General features: G+C 46.7%; 1 protein-coding gene across 1 annotated transcript; it reads left to right on the top strand.

The window, feature by feature from the left end:
• Positions 1 to 1,619: 1,619 nt before the first annotated feature.
• Positions 1,620 to 17,465, top strand: LOC307115737 (phosphofurin acidic cluster sorting protein 2-like; the record flags this gene model as incomplete). The annotated part of the gene is given in 4 exon segments (XM_079799116.1): positions 1,620 to 1,679; positions 13,839 to 14,213; positions 14,217 to 15,743; positions 15,786 to 17,465. Coding segments are annotated over 4 exon segments (3,642 nt in total).
• Positions 17,466 to 18,592: the final 1,127 nt, after the last annotated feature.

The raw sequence follows: 18,592 nt of genomic DNA, 5'->3' as shown, positions 1-18,592 counted from the left end.
ACATCTCTGTCTTTTTCTCTCACTCACTGGCTGCTCTAATTTAATTGAAAACATCCAGAATTTTCTTCTGGTCACTTGTATAAAGAATCTTATTAAACTCACTGAAGTCACATGTCCACATACAACCATCATCACTGTGGCCAGGCCAGAGAAATGTGCTGATACCTCCACTCTGGGGCCCTGAACCACACACCCCAGAACCAGCTGGATGTGGAAATTGGCAGCTGTTAGAAAGGATGAAATGGAAGTCATGTCCTCCACAGGCCATTGTGAAATAAAATATTGACTTCTGGTTTCTACTCTGACATATAACAGCTTGGAAGTCCTTACTCATATACTTACAAGAAGAAAAACGATGAACAATGCAAAAGACAGGAATTCTTTTTAGATCCTCCAGATCATTGAAGTCACATGTCTATGAAATTAATCTTTGCTACTGCAAACCACTGAGATTCAGGGCTCTGTTAACACAATACAACCTAGCACTAGCTCTTGTGTGTGTGCCCGCGCAGAAGAAAAGCAGACACCGAGGAAGACAAAAGCGTTTGGAGGCACGTTTGCTTTGTGGCATTCCTCCTCCTACTTCACAGCTACTCCCCCTCCTGAGCCTGAACATTGCTAAGAAGCACATGCTTAAATAACCAATTGTGCAGGCAGGGGAGAGACAGGCCCTGACAGGTACAGTGACTTATCCAGGATCAAGAAGAGGTAAGTGTGAGGGGTTGAGTCTGAGCCTTGGTCTGTCTCCTCAAATCTGGGGCCCTGGCTGCAGCCAGACCTTCTAGGAGCTGTGGAGAGGGGTGTGTTGGTGACACTGTGTGCACTGTTGGTTTTCCATGGAGAAGGTGGGTGAGCTGTCAGCAGCCCACAGGACGATCTATAGCTGTTATTAGGTGAGGGGAGGTGGAGGGGGCAATCCCAGGAAGTGAGGTCACTTCCTAATAGAACTCGGAACCCGCGTAACCAGGCACCCACTTTCTAACAACTGCCCAACCGCCACTCACTTGGCAAGAGATGGTTGACAGTTCAAGATGTTCTCTTGTTGTGTTCCCAGTTATCAGGGCTCTGGTTCCCGGAGACCCTGCAGTGAGAGTTGTTCCAGACTCTGCAGACGGTTGAACACTCGTGCCCGACATCTCTGGCCGTTTTCAAGAAGATCCTCTCAGGTAAGAGAAGGAGGCCTGGGTCAGACCCATTCACACCAGGCCAGCCTCCTCTGTGGGCCAGCCCTGTGCAGCCCACATGCCTTCCCTTCATGTGGTGGGAAGAGGACCTGAAGGGAGAACCTCAGGACAGGAACAGCCTTTGGGGCAGTGGATAACCTAGAGGTCCTGCTGTGATCACACCCCAGGGCAGGGCAGGCAGTTGGAGATGGGCTTCCAGAGGGATCCCTTATCTGTGCCAATGGGAGTCCTAACCCTTAGCCTGTAACACCTTTTTCTCGCCAGTTGAGGTCTCAACAGAACACACTGTGTTTGTGTGTCTGGAGTGGAGGTTCACAGGGGTCACAGAACCAGCAAAACAGGGCTCTGAGGCTTTCCCCTGGTGACTGGGAACTGTCTTTACAGAGCTCCGCACAGGAGAATGGACCGGAGCCCACAGATGGGGTCCTAAACTCCATGCCCCTGCAGGAGGTACAGGTGCCCCATACCTCCTCCAGAGTGCAGCATGGCGGCAAGGTGAGTATAGGTGCCGAGTTGACCCAGACTCCTGAACCCCTGGGAGTCACCAGGACCTGGGTTCCAGAAGGCTCCCTGCTACTCCCCTGAGATCCCTCCTAGTGTCCAGTTTCCAAAGGAATCTGCGTCCCCATCTCCTCCAGGTCAGGAGCTGGCCCCCCCACTGGGCTGCACATTGTACCAGGACAGGGATGGCTTATCACGGCGATGTAGGTCTTCATTGCTGTGGGACCTGGATCTTATAACCTCTGTTGCCACGACAACGGTGCCATCCTGAACACACTACATGCCCTAATATCCAGATTCTCCACCCCAGGAAAAGCCTCTGTGTCTCATCTTACATTGGGATGTTTTGTCAGAAATCACGCGGGTGACACTGTTAATAAAGCATGTGCTGTCTGTCCCCTGCTAAGAAAATGATCTAAGATACTAATGTGTTTCATATTCCTCACCTCCAGTTCTACTTTTCCTGCCAAGAACCTTTTCTCTTATCAATGTAAAAAAACATTCAAAGCTGTGAAAAAATTTTTTGTCTTTATTTGAGCCAAAGTGTGGACAATTGCCAGGGAACAAAATCTCAATGGGTTGAGAGAACGCACGGGAGAATGACAATTTTGCACCTTATTTTACACATTACAAGCAAAGTGCAGACTTATGTGGGTTACATGAACTCCATTGGTGGTAGATTAGGGAGAGAGAGTAAAGCAAAGTGTGGAAATTCTGTGATTGGATAAACAGTAAAATGATAGGCACATACTTCTTTTCCATAGGTGGATGTAGGATAGCTTCAAGTCAACAATAAACTCAATAACAATGAAGGGATTTGTGATCTCCGCAGGTCACCTAGTGGTGCCTGTGCATGAGTTGTCCAAAATAAGGAAGATTTCTTTGATAATCCAAAACTATGTTATCATAGATGCCAAAAGGCAGTACATAGACTCTGGTAAGGTAAAGATTGACCTTTGTCCGGGAAGGTGCCAGACTACGACATGACTACCACCATGAGCTCCTTTGAGTTAGTGTTTTAATTTCAGACAATTCTTTGTAGTTACTTAAGGTGTCTTAGTTTGCAAGGCCTTCACACAGGACTTCCCTGACCTAGGCAGGTTAACATGTGGCTTCTTTTTTCGACCACACATCCTCCTTTTGTTCACAAATCAATATACATTATGCATTGTATATCACTGTTAGTGCATTTCCTTGCTGAACAATGGATCATTGGGGATGAGGCAAGACCTTAAATAAACTTAAATGGCATTCAAGGTGAAATTTTTATTATTATTCAAAATAAAAGGCAGGTGAATGGGAGGACATGAGATCCTGTATGTACTTGTTACAATATATTCTGGATCAATTTTAAATTTTGAGCTACCATGAGAGAGTCCTATTGCTGCTTGTATTATGTTTTGGTATTATGCATCTAGTATAACATTTACAACCAGGAACAAAAGCAACAGCCTTAAAGCAGTAACAATGTTTAGGAATAGAAAATGTCTAGTGCTAGACTTAGGGGAATAAGCATCCCAGCCAACCAAAAAACCCTTTGCATTTATTATCATAATTGTTCATTAAGCTAAGTATAGGTTTTCCTCCTTCATCCACTGTCCCTTTTACTTATGATATGTTTGGCCAGATGAATTAAGATTCTCTATTCTTTTGTTATCATAATTAATCAAATGAATGTCATTGTCTAGTAGGTGGGAAAAATTAGCAGGTATCCAAATTCAACTTTTCATTTGTAATAAGGAAGAGGCCTGGGGAGACAGATATTGTTTCCATTAGGAAACAATAGGAAGGTAATAACAATATAAAATTCAGTTGATGTACATTCAATCAATAACATGTAGGAGATAGAAGAACAAGGTTTGAGCCACAGTAATTTGTGAGCATTCAGGCCTTGTTGACTTCTTGGGCTAGCTGTCAGCTCCCATGTCCAGTGTTTCCTCATCCTTGAAAAGTCTTCAATCTCCATGGTGAATGGAGGCCAGTGTCAGAGACAGATGTCCATTTGTGGGTAGGCCTCTGATAAGGTAATGTCCTTTTTAACATGTTGGGGAGAGCCTTTAATTAATTTCTTTATTAATAAATAAAAATCTCCTGGTTGTAAGTTTTGGTCTTTAAAGTCTTTTTCTCTTGGGAGTACTGTGAAATGAATGTCACAAATTTATCAGGCCTATAACCTTCTTAGAGAGTCATTGATAGTAATGTAGAAGGTCTTCTTTTAGTTTCCCTTATATTTGGAAAACAAAAAGATTTAAAAATCAGCAGTATTTTAAACAGAGTCATAACAACAATAATCATCTTCACTTCATTAAGTTCCATACCCATTTTTTTTGTTTATCCTGATTATTTGCCAGTATTTTCATGAATTCAGTTATTCCTTAGAATTCTATACTTCTTCATTCAGTTCAAAGATGTGACCTGCTTAGAAACCTGTAATTTAGAGTAAGTCAGAGTCCTTTTCATGGATTTTTCTAAAGATGTAACATATTTGAAAATTCATTAGAATAAAACAATAACTATCTATGAATGACAAAACAAAGTGTCATGGTTACAGTTTTGATTGTCATGCAATAGATAAAAAACTTTGCTTTTTTATAAACTATAACATATAGAGACATAAGAGCAAGCCAAGTGATACAGGCATTTCTGCCCGTGTCTGGGCTGTTTGGGACCATTCTGAGTAGGATGGGGACACTGTGAAGCCATCTCCCAGGCTCTCCAGGAAGATAATAGTGAAGAAAAGCTGATTAGCAAACATTTGGTCAGTCTGAAGCTTAGTTTCCTCCTGTAAGGTTCCTTTCAAATCTCTAATTTCCCTTTTGGTTCAGTATCTCGTTCACTTATTCTAAATATATAACTATTCTGGAAAAAGCATATGTAAGCCTCACTTATTCATTAAAAATACAAAACCTCCACTCGTTTAACAGGTGAATTGGGGAAGATTTGATAAGCAATCCATATATATAGATATTACCATAACATTGCCTAGTTGGAAGGAAACAGGTTTTGATTAAAAAACAGACATTGGTAGGGAAGCTTTATTCCAATGGTGAAAGCAATTAATTGGGCTCGGTTAAGAACAAATAAAGCAGCCTTCGTATATGCAGGGTACTTAATGGCTTCTCCCCTCCACCTTGTTAAAAAATAGATTTTTATTGATTTCAGAGAGGAAGGGAGAGGGAGAGAGAGATAGAAACATCAATGATGAGAATCATCCATTGGCTGACCCTTGCACGCCCCCTACTGGGGATAGAGCCCACAACCTGGGCATGTGCCCTTGAAAAGAATCAAACCTGGGACCCTTCAGTCCGCAGGCCAATATTCTATCTCCTGAGCCAAACTGGCTAGAGCAGTGGCTTTCCTTTAATGATAATTTAAAATTCTCCCAAAGTATCAGTGAGAAGGCGAAACACACTTGGAGCAACCCTATGCTTGTTTGTATTTGTTTACTTTTTCTAAATCCTATTTCAGTTTCCTATCATCCTTAAAGAGGGCAGACTTCTCTATAGGAGTTATCTTACAACCTTATTTAGTAATTCTGTTGCTGTGCTCCCAGAAATCAGGAGTATATTAATGGGAATATGTTAGAATAGCCAGGAGTACATGTTCTAACAGTTAAATTTCTTTGTGAAACAATCAGGGCCATAGAGAAAATCGGGAACAATTTCTGGTTCCTACCTGGCTGAGCGTAGCTTTTGTCCAAAGGGAGCTCTTGGAATCTTATTCTCATTTTTCCTTAAGTCAGTAGGGAGTGGTAGTGGAGGAGACAGAAGGGGAATGCAGAAGGGAAGGGAAGGAACATGTCTAAACAAGGAAGCTCAGAGAGCAAAAGATGTAGTGGACATACTGTAGATGGGGGAAAATGGGGTGTTAGCATTTATTAGGTTCAGGAGAGTTCAGAGATAAACTCTGAAATTTCTTTTTTAAAAAATAAATCTTAATTGTTAAGATTATTACAGTTGCCCCCCCCCCCCCCGCATAACTCCCTTCCACTCAGTTCCCACCCCACCCCATGCGCTTACCCCCTCCATTGTCCTCATGCATAGGTGTAAGCTTTTTGTCCAATCTCTTCTCACACCACCCACACCTCCGTTCCCCTTGAGAATTGTCAGTCCACTCTTTTTTTTTTTTTTAAGTTGCAAGGTATTTTTTATTGTAAAGAAAAGTCAAGAGGCTGACAATGCAAATGTAATCACAGAACACTTCCCTGGGTTCCTGGCTCTGCTAGGCTCCTAGGTACCAGTAAGTCTCCATTAGCACTTCTCGGGTTTCATGGTCCTTTTTAGATATGTTGATTATATGATATATTGCTTAGACACAAAAGTCCATCTGATATTAAAACAAACAAAATTACTGTGCCTTTCTTTCACATTTCCTATAGGGAGATCTACATATCTCAATGCTTTCACAATTTAACAGTAAAATGAGTGCCTTAACCAAACCAAAGAATCCTCCACACAAGTTACTGAGTCAAATCTCTCATAACATATGCTATATACCCAGATTTAAAGGTTTAAAAACAAAAGAATTTAGGATTTAAAACAATTTTAGACTGATTTTTCGTATTTGAAAGACTAGTTATTTGCAGCGTACAAATGGAGAGAGTAGTGCCAAATGCATCAAGTTTTATATGATAAATATACTTTCAACCTAATGGCTGCCTCAAAGCAGAGTGAAAAATTACCACTTCTCAAAAGCAATCTAGACTGACTCGGTAAAGTTTACAATTTAGAAAATCAATTGCTACTCTAGTTTCATACATGGCAAAATGATTTCAGAAACAGATTAAACATACAATTATCTTACAAAAATAGAAATATTGTTTGGGACTTTACAAAACTTTATAAAATATAACACTATGTAAATTCAAGATAGTTTCACACTGAAATAGACAATACTTCCCTAGAAGTCTACTCAAACCTGGTCTGTCTTGACCATTCTTACATATTATTTCTTCCAAATCTTAGCTTAAGTAGATCTGTGCTCTATCACAGGATTTTAACTCATTACAAGAATTTATAAGATTTTTCATTCTAGAAATAATGTTAAAGCAAATGAATTTATACCTACAAATGTCTTACTAAAAACAGAAATTAATGCAACATGACAATTCTATATTGGATAAATTTCAAACCAAATTCCTAAGAAAGACCTCCTATTAACTTAAATTTTTTGACAATTATAATTTGGTACCTATAAAACAAAAACATAATCATAACTATTTTATGGAAAAATACTTATTCATATAGAATGAAGAACCTCTAAATTTAGTTATTTGTAGCTGTCAGATGACAAGTATTTTCTAATTATACCCTTTCATAAACACACATTTTATCGATTCAAAGAGCACCAGTATATTTTTAAAGCAAATAAAAAGTGAGAAAGTAGAAGTTTATTTCATGTAACAGTGCTATTATGATAAGGCACCACTTGGTATATAAAAAAGCCAAAGTATTTCTAAATCATGTACTTTTGTGACTGGTGTCTTAACCATTAGATAGAATGGTTAGAAAAAAAGCTTATATTACTAATTAACCACATTATATTCCTTTTTCCATCATTCTTTGCTTTTAGTTTTTCCACATAACAGAACATAGAATAAACAATGTAGTACATGATCTGTTTTATAAACACCTTTTCCCAATCTTCCAAGAAAATAATCTAAAATTAAACAATAAGAAGCCAAAACTTTATCTGCTATATTTGCAATAGGCTATCCCTGTAGGAGAGTGGGGAGTTGGGGGCTGTAGGGGAAGTGTGGTTGTGGTGGGGATGAGGTAATGACAACAGGACCTATTTTCTATAGAATATATTGAGGCATATGGGTTAAAAGTTTATCAGGCAAATGCATGGCTGGAGCAAAATTGAGAGTTCAGAATTTTACATTCTCCGCAAAGCTGATTTCTCAGATAGTCACACCCAATTAAATATTTCAAATTATGTCTTTAGTCACTGCTGTCATCGTCATCATCATCATCAGATACATCATTTAAAGGAGACTTTTTAAAAAATTTTCTTTTTATTTCTTTATTGATTAAGGTGTCACATGTTTGTCCTCATCCCCCCATTCCCATACCCCACCCCTCCCCATGGATGCCCCCACCCCCCTGTTGTCCTTAACCATTGGTTAGGCTCGTATGCATGCACACAAGTCCTTTGGCTGATCTCTCCCCACTACCCCCACTCTCCCCTACCCTCCCTCTGAGGCCCGACAGTCCGATCGATGCCTCCTTATTTCTGGGTCTGTTCTTGTTCATCAGTCTATGTTGTTCATCATTTCCCCTAGATGAGTGAGATCATGTGTTACTAGAAATATACTTATAAGAACCGAATGTTAGATGAGCAATAATAGTTATGCTGACAGGCAAGTGAATCAGTCTGTAGTGAGTTTCTTTCTGGACCAACAGTTCTTTTGAGACCCAATATCAATGTCCACCAGTTCCTTATGTGTACATGTCGGCATTGACTTTTCAGCTCTGGATGGTGGACAAATGGTCGTAATGCAGGTCCGACTCCTTCTGGTTTGATCTCGCCCGGACCCAGGGGCGCGGCTTCACCTAGACTCAGGGGCGCGTGGCCTCACCCGGTCCCGGGATCCAGCCTCACCCGGACCCAGGGGCGCGTGGCCTCTCCTGGACCCAGGGGCGCGGCCTCACCCGGACCTGGGACCCAGCCTCACCCGGACCCAGGGGCGCGTGGCCTCTCCTAGACCCAGGGACGTGGCCTCACCTGGACCCGGGACCCAGCCTCACCTAGATCAAGGAGTGTGTGGCCTCGCCCGGACCCAGGGGCGCGCGGCCTCACCCAGACCCGGGACCCAGCGAGGCTTCGTCTTCTTGATCCCAATTCCTGTTGGTCAATTCCCTCTCTGCAATTCCTTCGGCCATTTTCTCAAAGCTCTGGGGCGGCTGCCGTGGAAGTCGCTGGGCGGCGGGCTTGGCGAAGCTCCGATGTGCCTGGTGCCCGGCGGCGGGCTGGTCCAAGGTCGCTGCGGTGGCACTCGGGTCTGCAGTGGCGACCAGTCGCCAGGCGAGCGCACCTGGATCCGCGACCCAGCAGGGCCTCGTCTTCTCTATCCCAACTCCCATCGGTCAATTCCTTCTCAGCAATTCCTCCAGCCATTGTTCTGGATGGTGTCTGCTCTGTTTTCCAGTTGTAGTTTCAAAATTGTTGTGGTAGGCAACAATCAGGCGTCTGCCCTATGCTGCCATCTTGGCCCTCCAGAAGATTCTTAAGTAACCTTATAAATGTGGTTCTAAATGCTGTGTCGTCCATTAGTTTACTTTCCTCCATCTCTTCTATTCGTGACCTGCTTCGGTGTCTCCACATTTTGGCTGCCTCCCTGTGTTGATGGAGTGGCTTTGTGTGGTCAGTGACCTATAGGGGCTGGTAGATCAGCTTCCCCAATCTCCCTAGGTGGTCGCTCTTGGTACCCCGCTTTGTGGGCTGAGTGCAAAGTCTTGGTGTTGTTAAGCCTTGATTGCTGTTGGTACACTGGGAGGATTTGACCTCCAGGCCAATTGGCTGTGAGGATCAACTGTGTTTACGACGGGAGACAGCCTTATTCAACTAGATTTGCAAAATTGTAAAAGCCTATGTGCTCAGCTTGGATGGGGCGGAGTTTCAGAGTGGAGCCTCCAGCCTTGGCTTCCCGTCAGCCCCGCCCTTTGAGGTTCCTGGGTCTCAGTGTCCCTCAGTGTCCCTCTGTACTCCCTGCAAGCACCTCTGAGAGAAATGTGCCCTGGAGTTCTGCCCGCTGCCAAACAGTCTAGTCTCTCCCCCAATGGATCTGGATTCCCAGATTCTGGCCCGGAACTGGGTTTCAGTGCAGTCGGAACGGGGGCTCAGCGCAGTCCAGAGCTTTTGTCTCCTCCCCGCTAAGGCAATTCAGCGGCACAGGCAACAGTCCATCCTCTGTGCGCATTCACGTGCGCACCTCTGGAGCTCTGCCTTTCGCCGCTCCCCTGAGTTTCCGCCTTACAGCCCAGATTCCCCCAGTATGAGCCTGGCTTCCCAGGGTCTTGCCCGGAACTGGGGTTCAGTGCAGTCGGATCTGGGGTTCAGCACAATCTGCAGCTTTTATCTCCTTCCCGCTAGAGAACGCCGGCCAGGCACTCAGCCGCCCCGTCCTCTCTGGCTTCGTTTTCCCTGCATGCGCGCGTGCCAGTGTCTCTGCCCGTGTCTCCGTACCTCAGGCTTTTATGGCTCCTCTGATTTTCCTTGTGGTTTTCTCTTTCCTTCCAGTTGTGGGCCTTTCAGTCAGCCAGCTCTCCTGTGGTTCTGGATGATGTCCGTTTTGACTTTTAGTTGTATTTTTGAAATTGTTGTGCGAGACTGCAGATTAGGTGTTTACCTATGCCGCCATCTTGGTTTCTCCCTCTTCTGTGAAGCTCTTTATCTGAACTTCAATTCTGAATGATAGCTTTGCTGGGTAGAGTAATCTTGGTGGTAGGTTATTGCTATTCATCACTTTGCATATTTCTTGTTACTCCCTTCTGGCCTGCATAGTTTCTGTTGAGAAATCAGCTGACAGTCATATGGGTACTCCCTTATAGGTAACTAACTGTTTTTCTCTTGCTGCTTTTAAGATTCTCTCTTTGTCTTTTGCCCTTGGCATTTTAATTATGATGTGTCTTGGTGTGGTCCTCTTTAGATTCCTCTTGTTTGGGGTTCTCTGCACTTCTTGGACTTGTAAGTCTATTTCGTTCACCAGGTGGGGGAAGTTTTCTGTCATTATTTTTTCAAATAATTTTCAATAGCTTGCTCTCTCTCTTCTTCTGGCACCCTCATAATTCGGATGTTGGTATGGTTAAAGTTGTCCCAGAGGCTCCTTACACTCTCTTCATATTTTTGGATGTTTCTTTCATTTTGCTTTTCCAGTGGGGTGTATTTTGCTTCTTTGTATTTCAAATTTTTGACTTGATTCTTGGGTTCCTCTATCTGCTGTTGGATCTCTGTATATTATTCTTTATTTCAGTCAGTGTATACTTGATTTCTGATTGGTCCTTTTCCATATCCTTTAGGATCTCACTAAATTTCTCAGAGGTTTCTAGAAGATTCTTGAGTAACCTTATAACTGTGGTTTTGAACTCTATATCCAGTATTTTGCTTTCATCCATTTCTTTAATTTGTGACTTGTTTCTTTGTCTCTGCATTTTGGCTGCTTGCCTGTGTTTGTTTCTATGTAATGGGTAGCTGCTAAGTCTCCTTGAGTTGATAGAGTGGTTTTGTGTCTTATTGTCCTATAGGGCCCAGTGGTTCAGCCTCCCGAGTGACCCAAGGTGGACACTCTTGGTGCACCCTTTTATGCGCTGTTTGCACAGTCTTATTATAGTTAACCCTTGATTGCTGTTGTTATCACTGGGGGAATTGACCTCCAGGCTAATTGGCTGTGATGACCAGCTGTGTCTACACTGGAAGATCTGTTGCACAGGAGACACCCTTATGGGGCAGGACTTGCTCGATGGGGCTTTGGTGCTCACTGAGTCTGCTGCTTGAGTGTGTCTCTTATGGATGTGAAGAGTTGTAATCCAGTATGGTCTCACTCTGACCACTGAGTATACTAGCTCTTATATCTCCAAGGAGGTACAAGGTCAGTCATTGTCTGGGGCCTCCCAGCAGGAGCTACAGAGACATCTGCAGATTATTCCTCTTTGTATGGGGTTTGGATATGCCCAGAAGAGGCCCAGCTATGACGCAAGGCCTCTGCTGCTGCCAAATTGTGGGTCTTCTTTTGGAATCTCTGACCCAGCTGCAGTTTATTTTAGGCAAAAGGACAGGCCATTCATATGCAAAAACGGATGCACAAAGCTTGGATGGGGTTGTAAATTGGGTGGGGAGGGTCTCTGAGAATCACCAGGACAAAGCAAACGGCCATGGCTGCCCTGAACCAGAAAAGTCCCAGGTTCTCTGGGTTCTGACCACGTGCCCTCCTCCCCGCCGCCCCCCCCCCCGCCCCGCCCCGCCGTGGTGCATGTACAATGAATGGTGCGAGCACCTCTAAGAGTAAGCCATCCTTGAGTTCCTGTCCTGATGCCAGACAGTTCAGTTTCACCCTGTATGTGCCTGGGTCTCCCAGAGTCTCGCCCGGAACTGGAGTTCAGAGCAAGCGGGAGCTTTTATCTCCAGGTTTAAAGAGCAGCACATCCAGGTAACAGCACTTTCCAAGCCTCTGCACCTCTTACTGGTCTCAATGTGTATTCTTCACCTCTTCTAGTTGTGGAATTTCCACTCAGCCAGCTTTCCCATGGTTCTGGGTGGTAGTTTTTCTGCCATTTTGTTGTGGTTTTGATGTGTTTGTGAGAGGCAGCAAGTATAGCTGATTACCTATGCCGCCATCTTAATTTCTTTTTTAAGGAGAGTTTATTGGTGCTCCTCCTTAGAGTTTTCTAATTTCCAAAACAAGATATGTGTCCTATTCATTCAATCAGTTTAATTTTAAGGTCGGCATTTTTCTAGTTTTTTTTTTCCCCCCCTGGGAAATATTAACTTAGGCATGCAAAGACAACTATATATTGGTCACTTTATAGTTGATATTTTCTAGATAAGTCTTCCCATTTCTGTAAGGCACTTGCAAGTCAAGGCTCCCTATCAGTGATATTAATGAGGGCTGGAGTCTGGGAGTTCCCAGCTGTGGAGGCAACTTCCCATGTTAACCAGAGATGTGTTTGCTGCTGTTGTTTTTATTGTTGTTTGGTGTCTGCAGTGTCTCAGCATATTTTCTAGGGTGTGATGTAGGGGGTTGAAGTGTGTTGCTTTATAGGTTGAGCTACATGATGCTCACTCCTCTAGAGTCTCATTCAACCTTCTTATGTGCCTCGGTTTCTCTCCCTGCTGTGTAAAACAAACGGAAGGGCTACCAGTGCAGGTGGACCAAACCTGATTAGTGCTCCGCCTGAAGAGCCAGGTAGTTTAGTTACAGTTGTGTGGGAATTTCCCTCTGGGGCTCCTGCATGTGGTGAGGAATGCCCTCTGACACATCTGCAAATATCCTCAGTTGCCTAAGAACACCTGAGATTCGTGCAGCAAGGAGAATGTGCTGCTTCAAGATCTTCTGAGCTGAAGAAGATAAGCTCTCATTTATACAGACAAGGTTTTCCCCCCACACTCTCAAAGGGCAATTCCAATAGAAAAGCCAGAACCAGGCCCATTTTTCCTTCTGTCTCTCCTTAGCCTGGAATCTGTAAACCATTAACTTTAGTTCCACCAAGAGTATTCAAAAATACATCTCAAATAAAGTCAGCAGCACAAGCAAGGGAAGATCCTGGGTCCAACAGATAATTCACACAAGTTCACCCGACGGGCAGGGAACTGGTGGGTCAATGGGCCTTTTGCTGCATCCCAGCACCAGGTGTAGGTCTGCAGGGTGGCGCTGGGCGAGCTTTTCTGACATCCTGCTGTATTGTGCCAAGTAAATGTCAATGTAAGAAGCAGTCAAAACTGTGAACAATTATTGAGATTTTATCTGAGCCAAACTGTCAATTGCCTTTAAGCAAAATTTCAATGGATTGAAATAATGCTCTGGAGAATGGCAGTTTTCACCTTATTTTAGATATTACAGTCAAAAGTGGAGATGTATGTGGGTTGCATGAAATCCATTGTTCATAGATTGCATAAAAAGTAACATGATAGATACATACTTCTTTCCCATAGGTGGATATAGGAGAGAACAGCCAATAATGAACTCAATAAAAATGATGGTATTTGTGGTATCCGCAGAGCACAGAGTGTCCACAACAAGGAAAATTCCTTTGACATTCTAAAGCTATGTTCTTGTAGATTCCAAAAGACAATGGGCAGGTTCAAGGAAGTTGAAGATTGGCCTTTTTTTAGAGAAGATTTCAGCCTAGGACATGGCCACCCACTATAAACTGCTTTGAGTTAAAAAGTTTTAACTTTAGGACATCCTTTGTGACAACTTTAGGTCTCTGAGTTTCCCTGACCTAATCACAGGTTAGCGAGTGGCCACTTTTTATGTTTCCACACTCGATCACTTATGCCCCACCTCCTTGTCACCAATCATATCCCTCCTCTGTCCCACCACAGGAGGACAAACCATCAACCCTGAGTAGGAAAAGGACCGGTAAGGTGCCAGCAGCTGCAGCTTCCTCACGAACTCTGGGCCTAGCCAGCACATCCACTGTGCTCAAAACACAGGTACCCCAGAAGCTGTTCGCCACCTGGGTGGTGGACTACTCCAGTCCCACCTGCTTGCCCAGGTGGTGCAGTCTCACTTTAAAGAAGCTAGTGATATTCAAGAAGCTGGCAAAGGACCTCAAGTTTGTGGTGATTTCCCTGAAGATGCAGGACTGCAAGGGCATCCTAAGGTCCCAAGAGATTGTGCTGCCCCCCAGTAGACCAGTGCAGACCGACCTGGCGCTGACCTTCTCCCTGCAGTACTCCCACTTCCTCAAGGGAGAAGGCAACAAACTACAGGTCATGCTGGAGCAGAGGAAGCTCTATAAGAACAGGACCGTCCTGGGCTACAAGACACTGGCCACGGGCGCCATCCACATGGCTGAGGTCATGCAGTGAAACCCCAAGTGTGGCCAGATGCTGAGCCTCTACAGCAGTGTCAAGGAGTCCTCCACCAAGGTGGCCGAAATCTGGATCTCCTCCCTGTGCAGTCAGCCCATCGAACCCGAGGACAGCGCCAGGCAGGCCAGCCCGAAGGCCAAGTGTGCAGGTAACTACACCGAGGGGCAGGATGAGAGCTCCTTTTCTGAGCGGGAAACCAGTTGCAGTAGAAAGCACAGACAGGACCTGCACAAGGATGACTTTGAGAAGGAGAAGCCAAGGAAGCAGCAGCGATCAATACGAGGCAATTTGAAGCGAAAAGTCCTGGCACTGTTTCACAGGTCCAAAGTGTCAGAGAGGCGCCGTCGGTCTGACATGATGGGGAATCCCAAGAAAAGTGACCCATACATGGAGGATGATGAGAGCATCCACAGCGTCCCCAGGCCCATGCTCAGGCCATACTTCGAAGGCCTGTCAGTCTCCAGCTTGCAGACGGAGATGTGGGGCAGCCACAGTGACAGGACCCAAACGGGGCCTCTGAGTCTGGCCCACATGCCAGAGAAGGCATGGGCCCTGGGCGCCAAGCAGCCATGTGACACTGAAAATGCATTTGTGGCCTGCAGCACACCCACCAGCAAGGTGGACAAGATCCAGATGACCTGCCTGTCCAGGCCGCCCATCGACCACAAGGACAGCTCCAGGCAATCCAGTCCCAAGGCTGAGTCCTCGGATATCTACTATGAGTGCAAGTGTGAGGACTTCTTCTCACATCTGGAGGCCAGCTCCAATGACGCCCACAGGCAGGACCAGGAGGAGGATGACTTCAATGAGGGGAATCCGGTAGTCAGAAGAAGGACTGTGACCGGGCAACAGACCTACCATGAGAAAGTCCTGTTATGGCTGCACACAGTCCAAGTGTCGGAGGAGGTCCTGGACCCTGAGCAGGACCCTGGCGAACATGTCCTGGAGGTGGAGGAAGACCTGAACCTCCTGTATGACATGCTGGAGAACCCCAGTGACAGTGGCCCCGACATTGAGGATGATGACAGCGTCCTCAGCACCCCCACACCTAAGCTCAGGCCATACTTCGAAAGCCTGTCTTGCGTCCCAGACATGAGGGACAATCACAGCGTCCTCAGCAGCCCCAATCCCAAACTGAGGCCATGCATGGAGGGCCTGTCAGACTCCAGCTTGCAGATGGAGATGTGGGGCCTCCACAGCACCAGGATCCGAAAGGAGCCTCTGAGTCTGGCCCACTTGCCTGGGAACACGTGTGCCCCGGGAGGCAAGCAGCCAAGCCACAGTGACTCCAAATTTGTGGCCTACAGCACACCCACCACTAAGGTGGACAAGATCCAGATGGCCTCCCCGTCCAGCCAGCAAATCGATCATGAGGCCAGTGCCAGGCAGGCCAGCACCACGGCCCTGACCTCGCCTAACGACTCTGCCGGCCCGTCTGAGAGCTTCTTCTTTCAGCAGGCGGCCAGCTGCAGTGCCGCCCACAGGCAGTCCCAGGAGAATAAGTATGAGGAAGGGAACCTGATAGTAAGAAGAACGTGCATGACCTGACAACAGAATTACCACCAGAAAGCTGTGGCATCTATTCTCAAGGCCAAAGTGTCGAAGGAGGTCATGTCCTCAGAACAGGCCCTGGTGAGGCATGTCCCCAAAGTGGAGAAGGCCCTGGTCTGTCGTCGGTATGACATTGTGGAGAGTTCCAGCGAGAGTAGCCTAGACATGGAGGACGATATCAGCGTCCCCAGCACCCCAAAGCCCAAGCTCAGGCGATACTTTGACAGCATGTCAAGTCTTAGTGGCTCTGACTCAAAGGCTCACAGAATTCGCTCCCCTAGGAAGCAGCTGGAGGACAGTCGGGAGGCAGAGTCCTCTGCCCGGGCTTGGTTCACCAGGAAGCTGCCATCCATAGTGCGCTTCACCAAATCTCTAGTCATCCCCTCCAGCAGGTCCAAGAGGAAGCAGGCTGGCCACCGAGGCTGTAACACATCCCTGAATGAGTGGTTCAACAGATGGGACAACGAGGACCCAGAACCACAGAGCCAGCGGCAGATCCCTAGGAAGCCTGTGTGTGACCAGCTAAACAACATCCTCATTTCCCACGACAAGCTGCCTGAGAACATCATGCTGGTCAACACCTCAGAATGGCAGGGCCAGTTACTTTCGGACATCCTGCAGGGGCACACGCTGCCCATGGTGTGCACTTGCTCCACAGATGACGTCCAGGAGGCCTTCAGCATCATCATCTCCTGGATGCAGAGATACTGCACCTGCACTTCCCAGGCCCTGACACCTGTGAAGATCGCGGTGGCAGGAGCACAGCCCTACTTCAGCGCTGTGCTGGGGGTCTTCGTGGAGCAGCTGTCCCACCAGCCACCCCAATGGCTGGACTACATGCGCTTCCTGGTCATCCCGCTGGGTTCCCACCCCTTGGCCAGCTACCTGGGCTCCATGGATTGCCGCTACGACAACTTCTTCCAGGACCTGTACTGGTGGGACCTGTTCAACAACCTGGATTCTCTGAACACCTTGCAGGACACACAGGACGTTGTGTCGAGAATCACAGAGTATGTCGTGGGGGCCAATTGTGTCTACCTGCTGCCCATCGCAGAGGCCATGCTCATGTCTAAGCAACAGCGCCCTGACGAGAAGTCCTCCAAGAAGCTCATTCCCTTTGTGGGGGCAGTGATGGTTGGAAGAGTGGAACCATCTTCAGCCATGTCAGGAGACTCAGATGATGCGCCCCCCTCATCCAACACCCTCTTTCCCCCGTCAGTGAGTGGGGGACTGTCGTCCCCCAGCCAGAGTGTCCATGCAGAGATGATGGAGCTGCAGGTGGATTACTGGACGGCAGCTCAGCCAATAGACAAGAAGAGAGTTGCAGAGAAGAAAGACCTGCCTACCGCCAAGAACACACTCAAGTGCTTCTTCCAGTCTGTCCAGGTCAGCAGGCTGCCCAGCAGTGATGAGGCCACAGCAACACCCGCCATGTCCATGACAGTGGTCACCAAGGAGAAGAAGAAGAAGGCGCCCAAGAAAACCAAGGATGAGGATGTTGAGTCCAAAAGCCAGTGCATCAAGGGCATCAGTCGCCTGGTTTGCAAGGCCAAGCACCAGCAGAACATGCTGCCCGTCACCATTGATGATGTGCAGTGGAACGACGTGACATTCCTCCAGCTGGCAGCCCAGTGGTCGTCCCACGTCAAGCACTTCCCCATCTGCATCTTCGGACACTCCCATTCCACCTTCTAGCCCTGCCCCTTCCCCTGCCCCTCACCCTGCCTTGGCCAAGCCCAGAAGAACCCAGCTGCTTTTCTGTGAACAGTTCAGTTTACTACAGACACAGATCCTGGAAACCCAAAAAGAAACCGTTTTGGGTTTGAATGCACTCACAGCCTGGAACTTAAGGGGGTTGCCCCTCACTGGGAGCTCCTCACTGGAGGGCAGTGTTGAGCTGGAGAATCATGGGCAATGTGTTTTGGCCTCAGGATGCCCAATATTCCCAGCGAGAAGCTTCCGGCCTTGAAGACCTGCCCTTCCTGGAAGCCAGGACTCTGCTTCCCTGGGAGCCAGCTCCAGCCTGTATCTAGCCTCAGATCTGGGTGGGAAGTGGTCAAAGGCTGGCCCCAGCACCACATACTCGAGGTTCCCAATGAACTTCAGCCTCACAGGGAGAGAAAAAGACCTGTATGGTGCACATCTCCGTGGCACACTGGCGAGACAAAGTGGTCGAATTCCTGAGCAGTGAACCCATCTTCATTCCTGTCTGGTACTACAGAACATTGCTACCACCCAACAGCTGTGGGACCAATTACTTACCAGGTGAGCCCCTCCCCCTTCAGAGCACATGGTCACCAGGCCACATGTTGGCTGTTTGACTTCAGGTCACTGCACTGTCTGAGTGTTTGTTCCTCTGAACCCTCGGTGAACCCCGGAGCCAGCTCATAGGGCTATTGTAGGGACTGGCTGGGTCCTCCTGGTAAGTTTTCATGGATGCCTAGACAGTGGAGAGGTCTGCTGGAGGGGCTGTGATTGAGCCAATTGGTCATTTTCTCTTCCTCTTGAGGAAGCCTCTGCCAAATGTGTGATTCTCTTTGGGGCCTTGGGCTAACCTCTTTTCTCATTTCATAAAGAGATTGGAGATCACATTAGGGGTCCCTGTCCCAGTTGAATCCAGATCAGAGATGCTAGGGGGGAGCAGTGGGGTCCCAGGGTGAGCCAGCTCTCTGAGATGGGGCTGGTTTGGGCTCATTCATTCAGCAAATATATTAGAAGCCCAGCCATGTGCAGACACATCTCTAGGCACTTAGCATAATCCATCGCACAGAGCAGACCCCAAGTCTGCACTCCAGAGTTTCCTTCCAGTCGGGAGCGATTCT

This window comes from Cnephaeus nilssonii (assembly GCF_951640355.1).
Source record: "Cnephaeus nilssonii genome assembly, chromosome: 19".
Classification (NCBI taxonomy): Eukaryota; Metazoa; Chordata; class Mammalia; order Chiroptera; family Vespertilionidae; genus Cnephaeus; species Cnephaeus nilssonii.
This window is presented reverse-complemented; position numbering and strand designations above follow the sequence as displayed.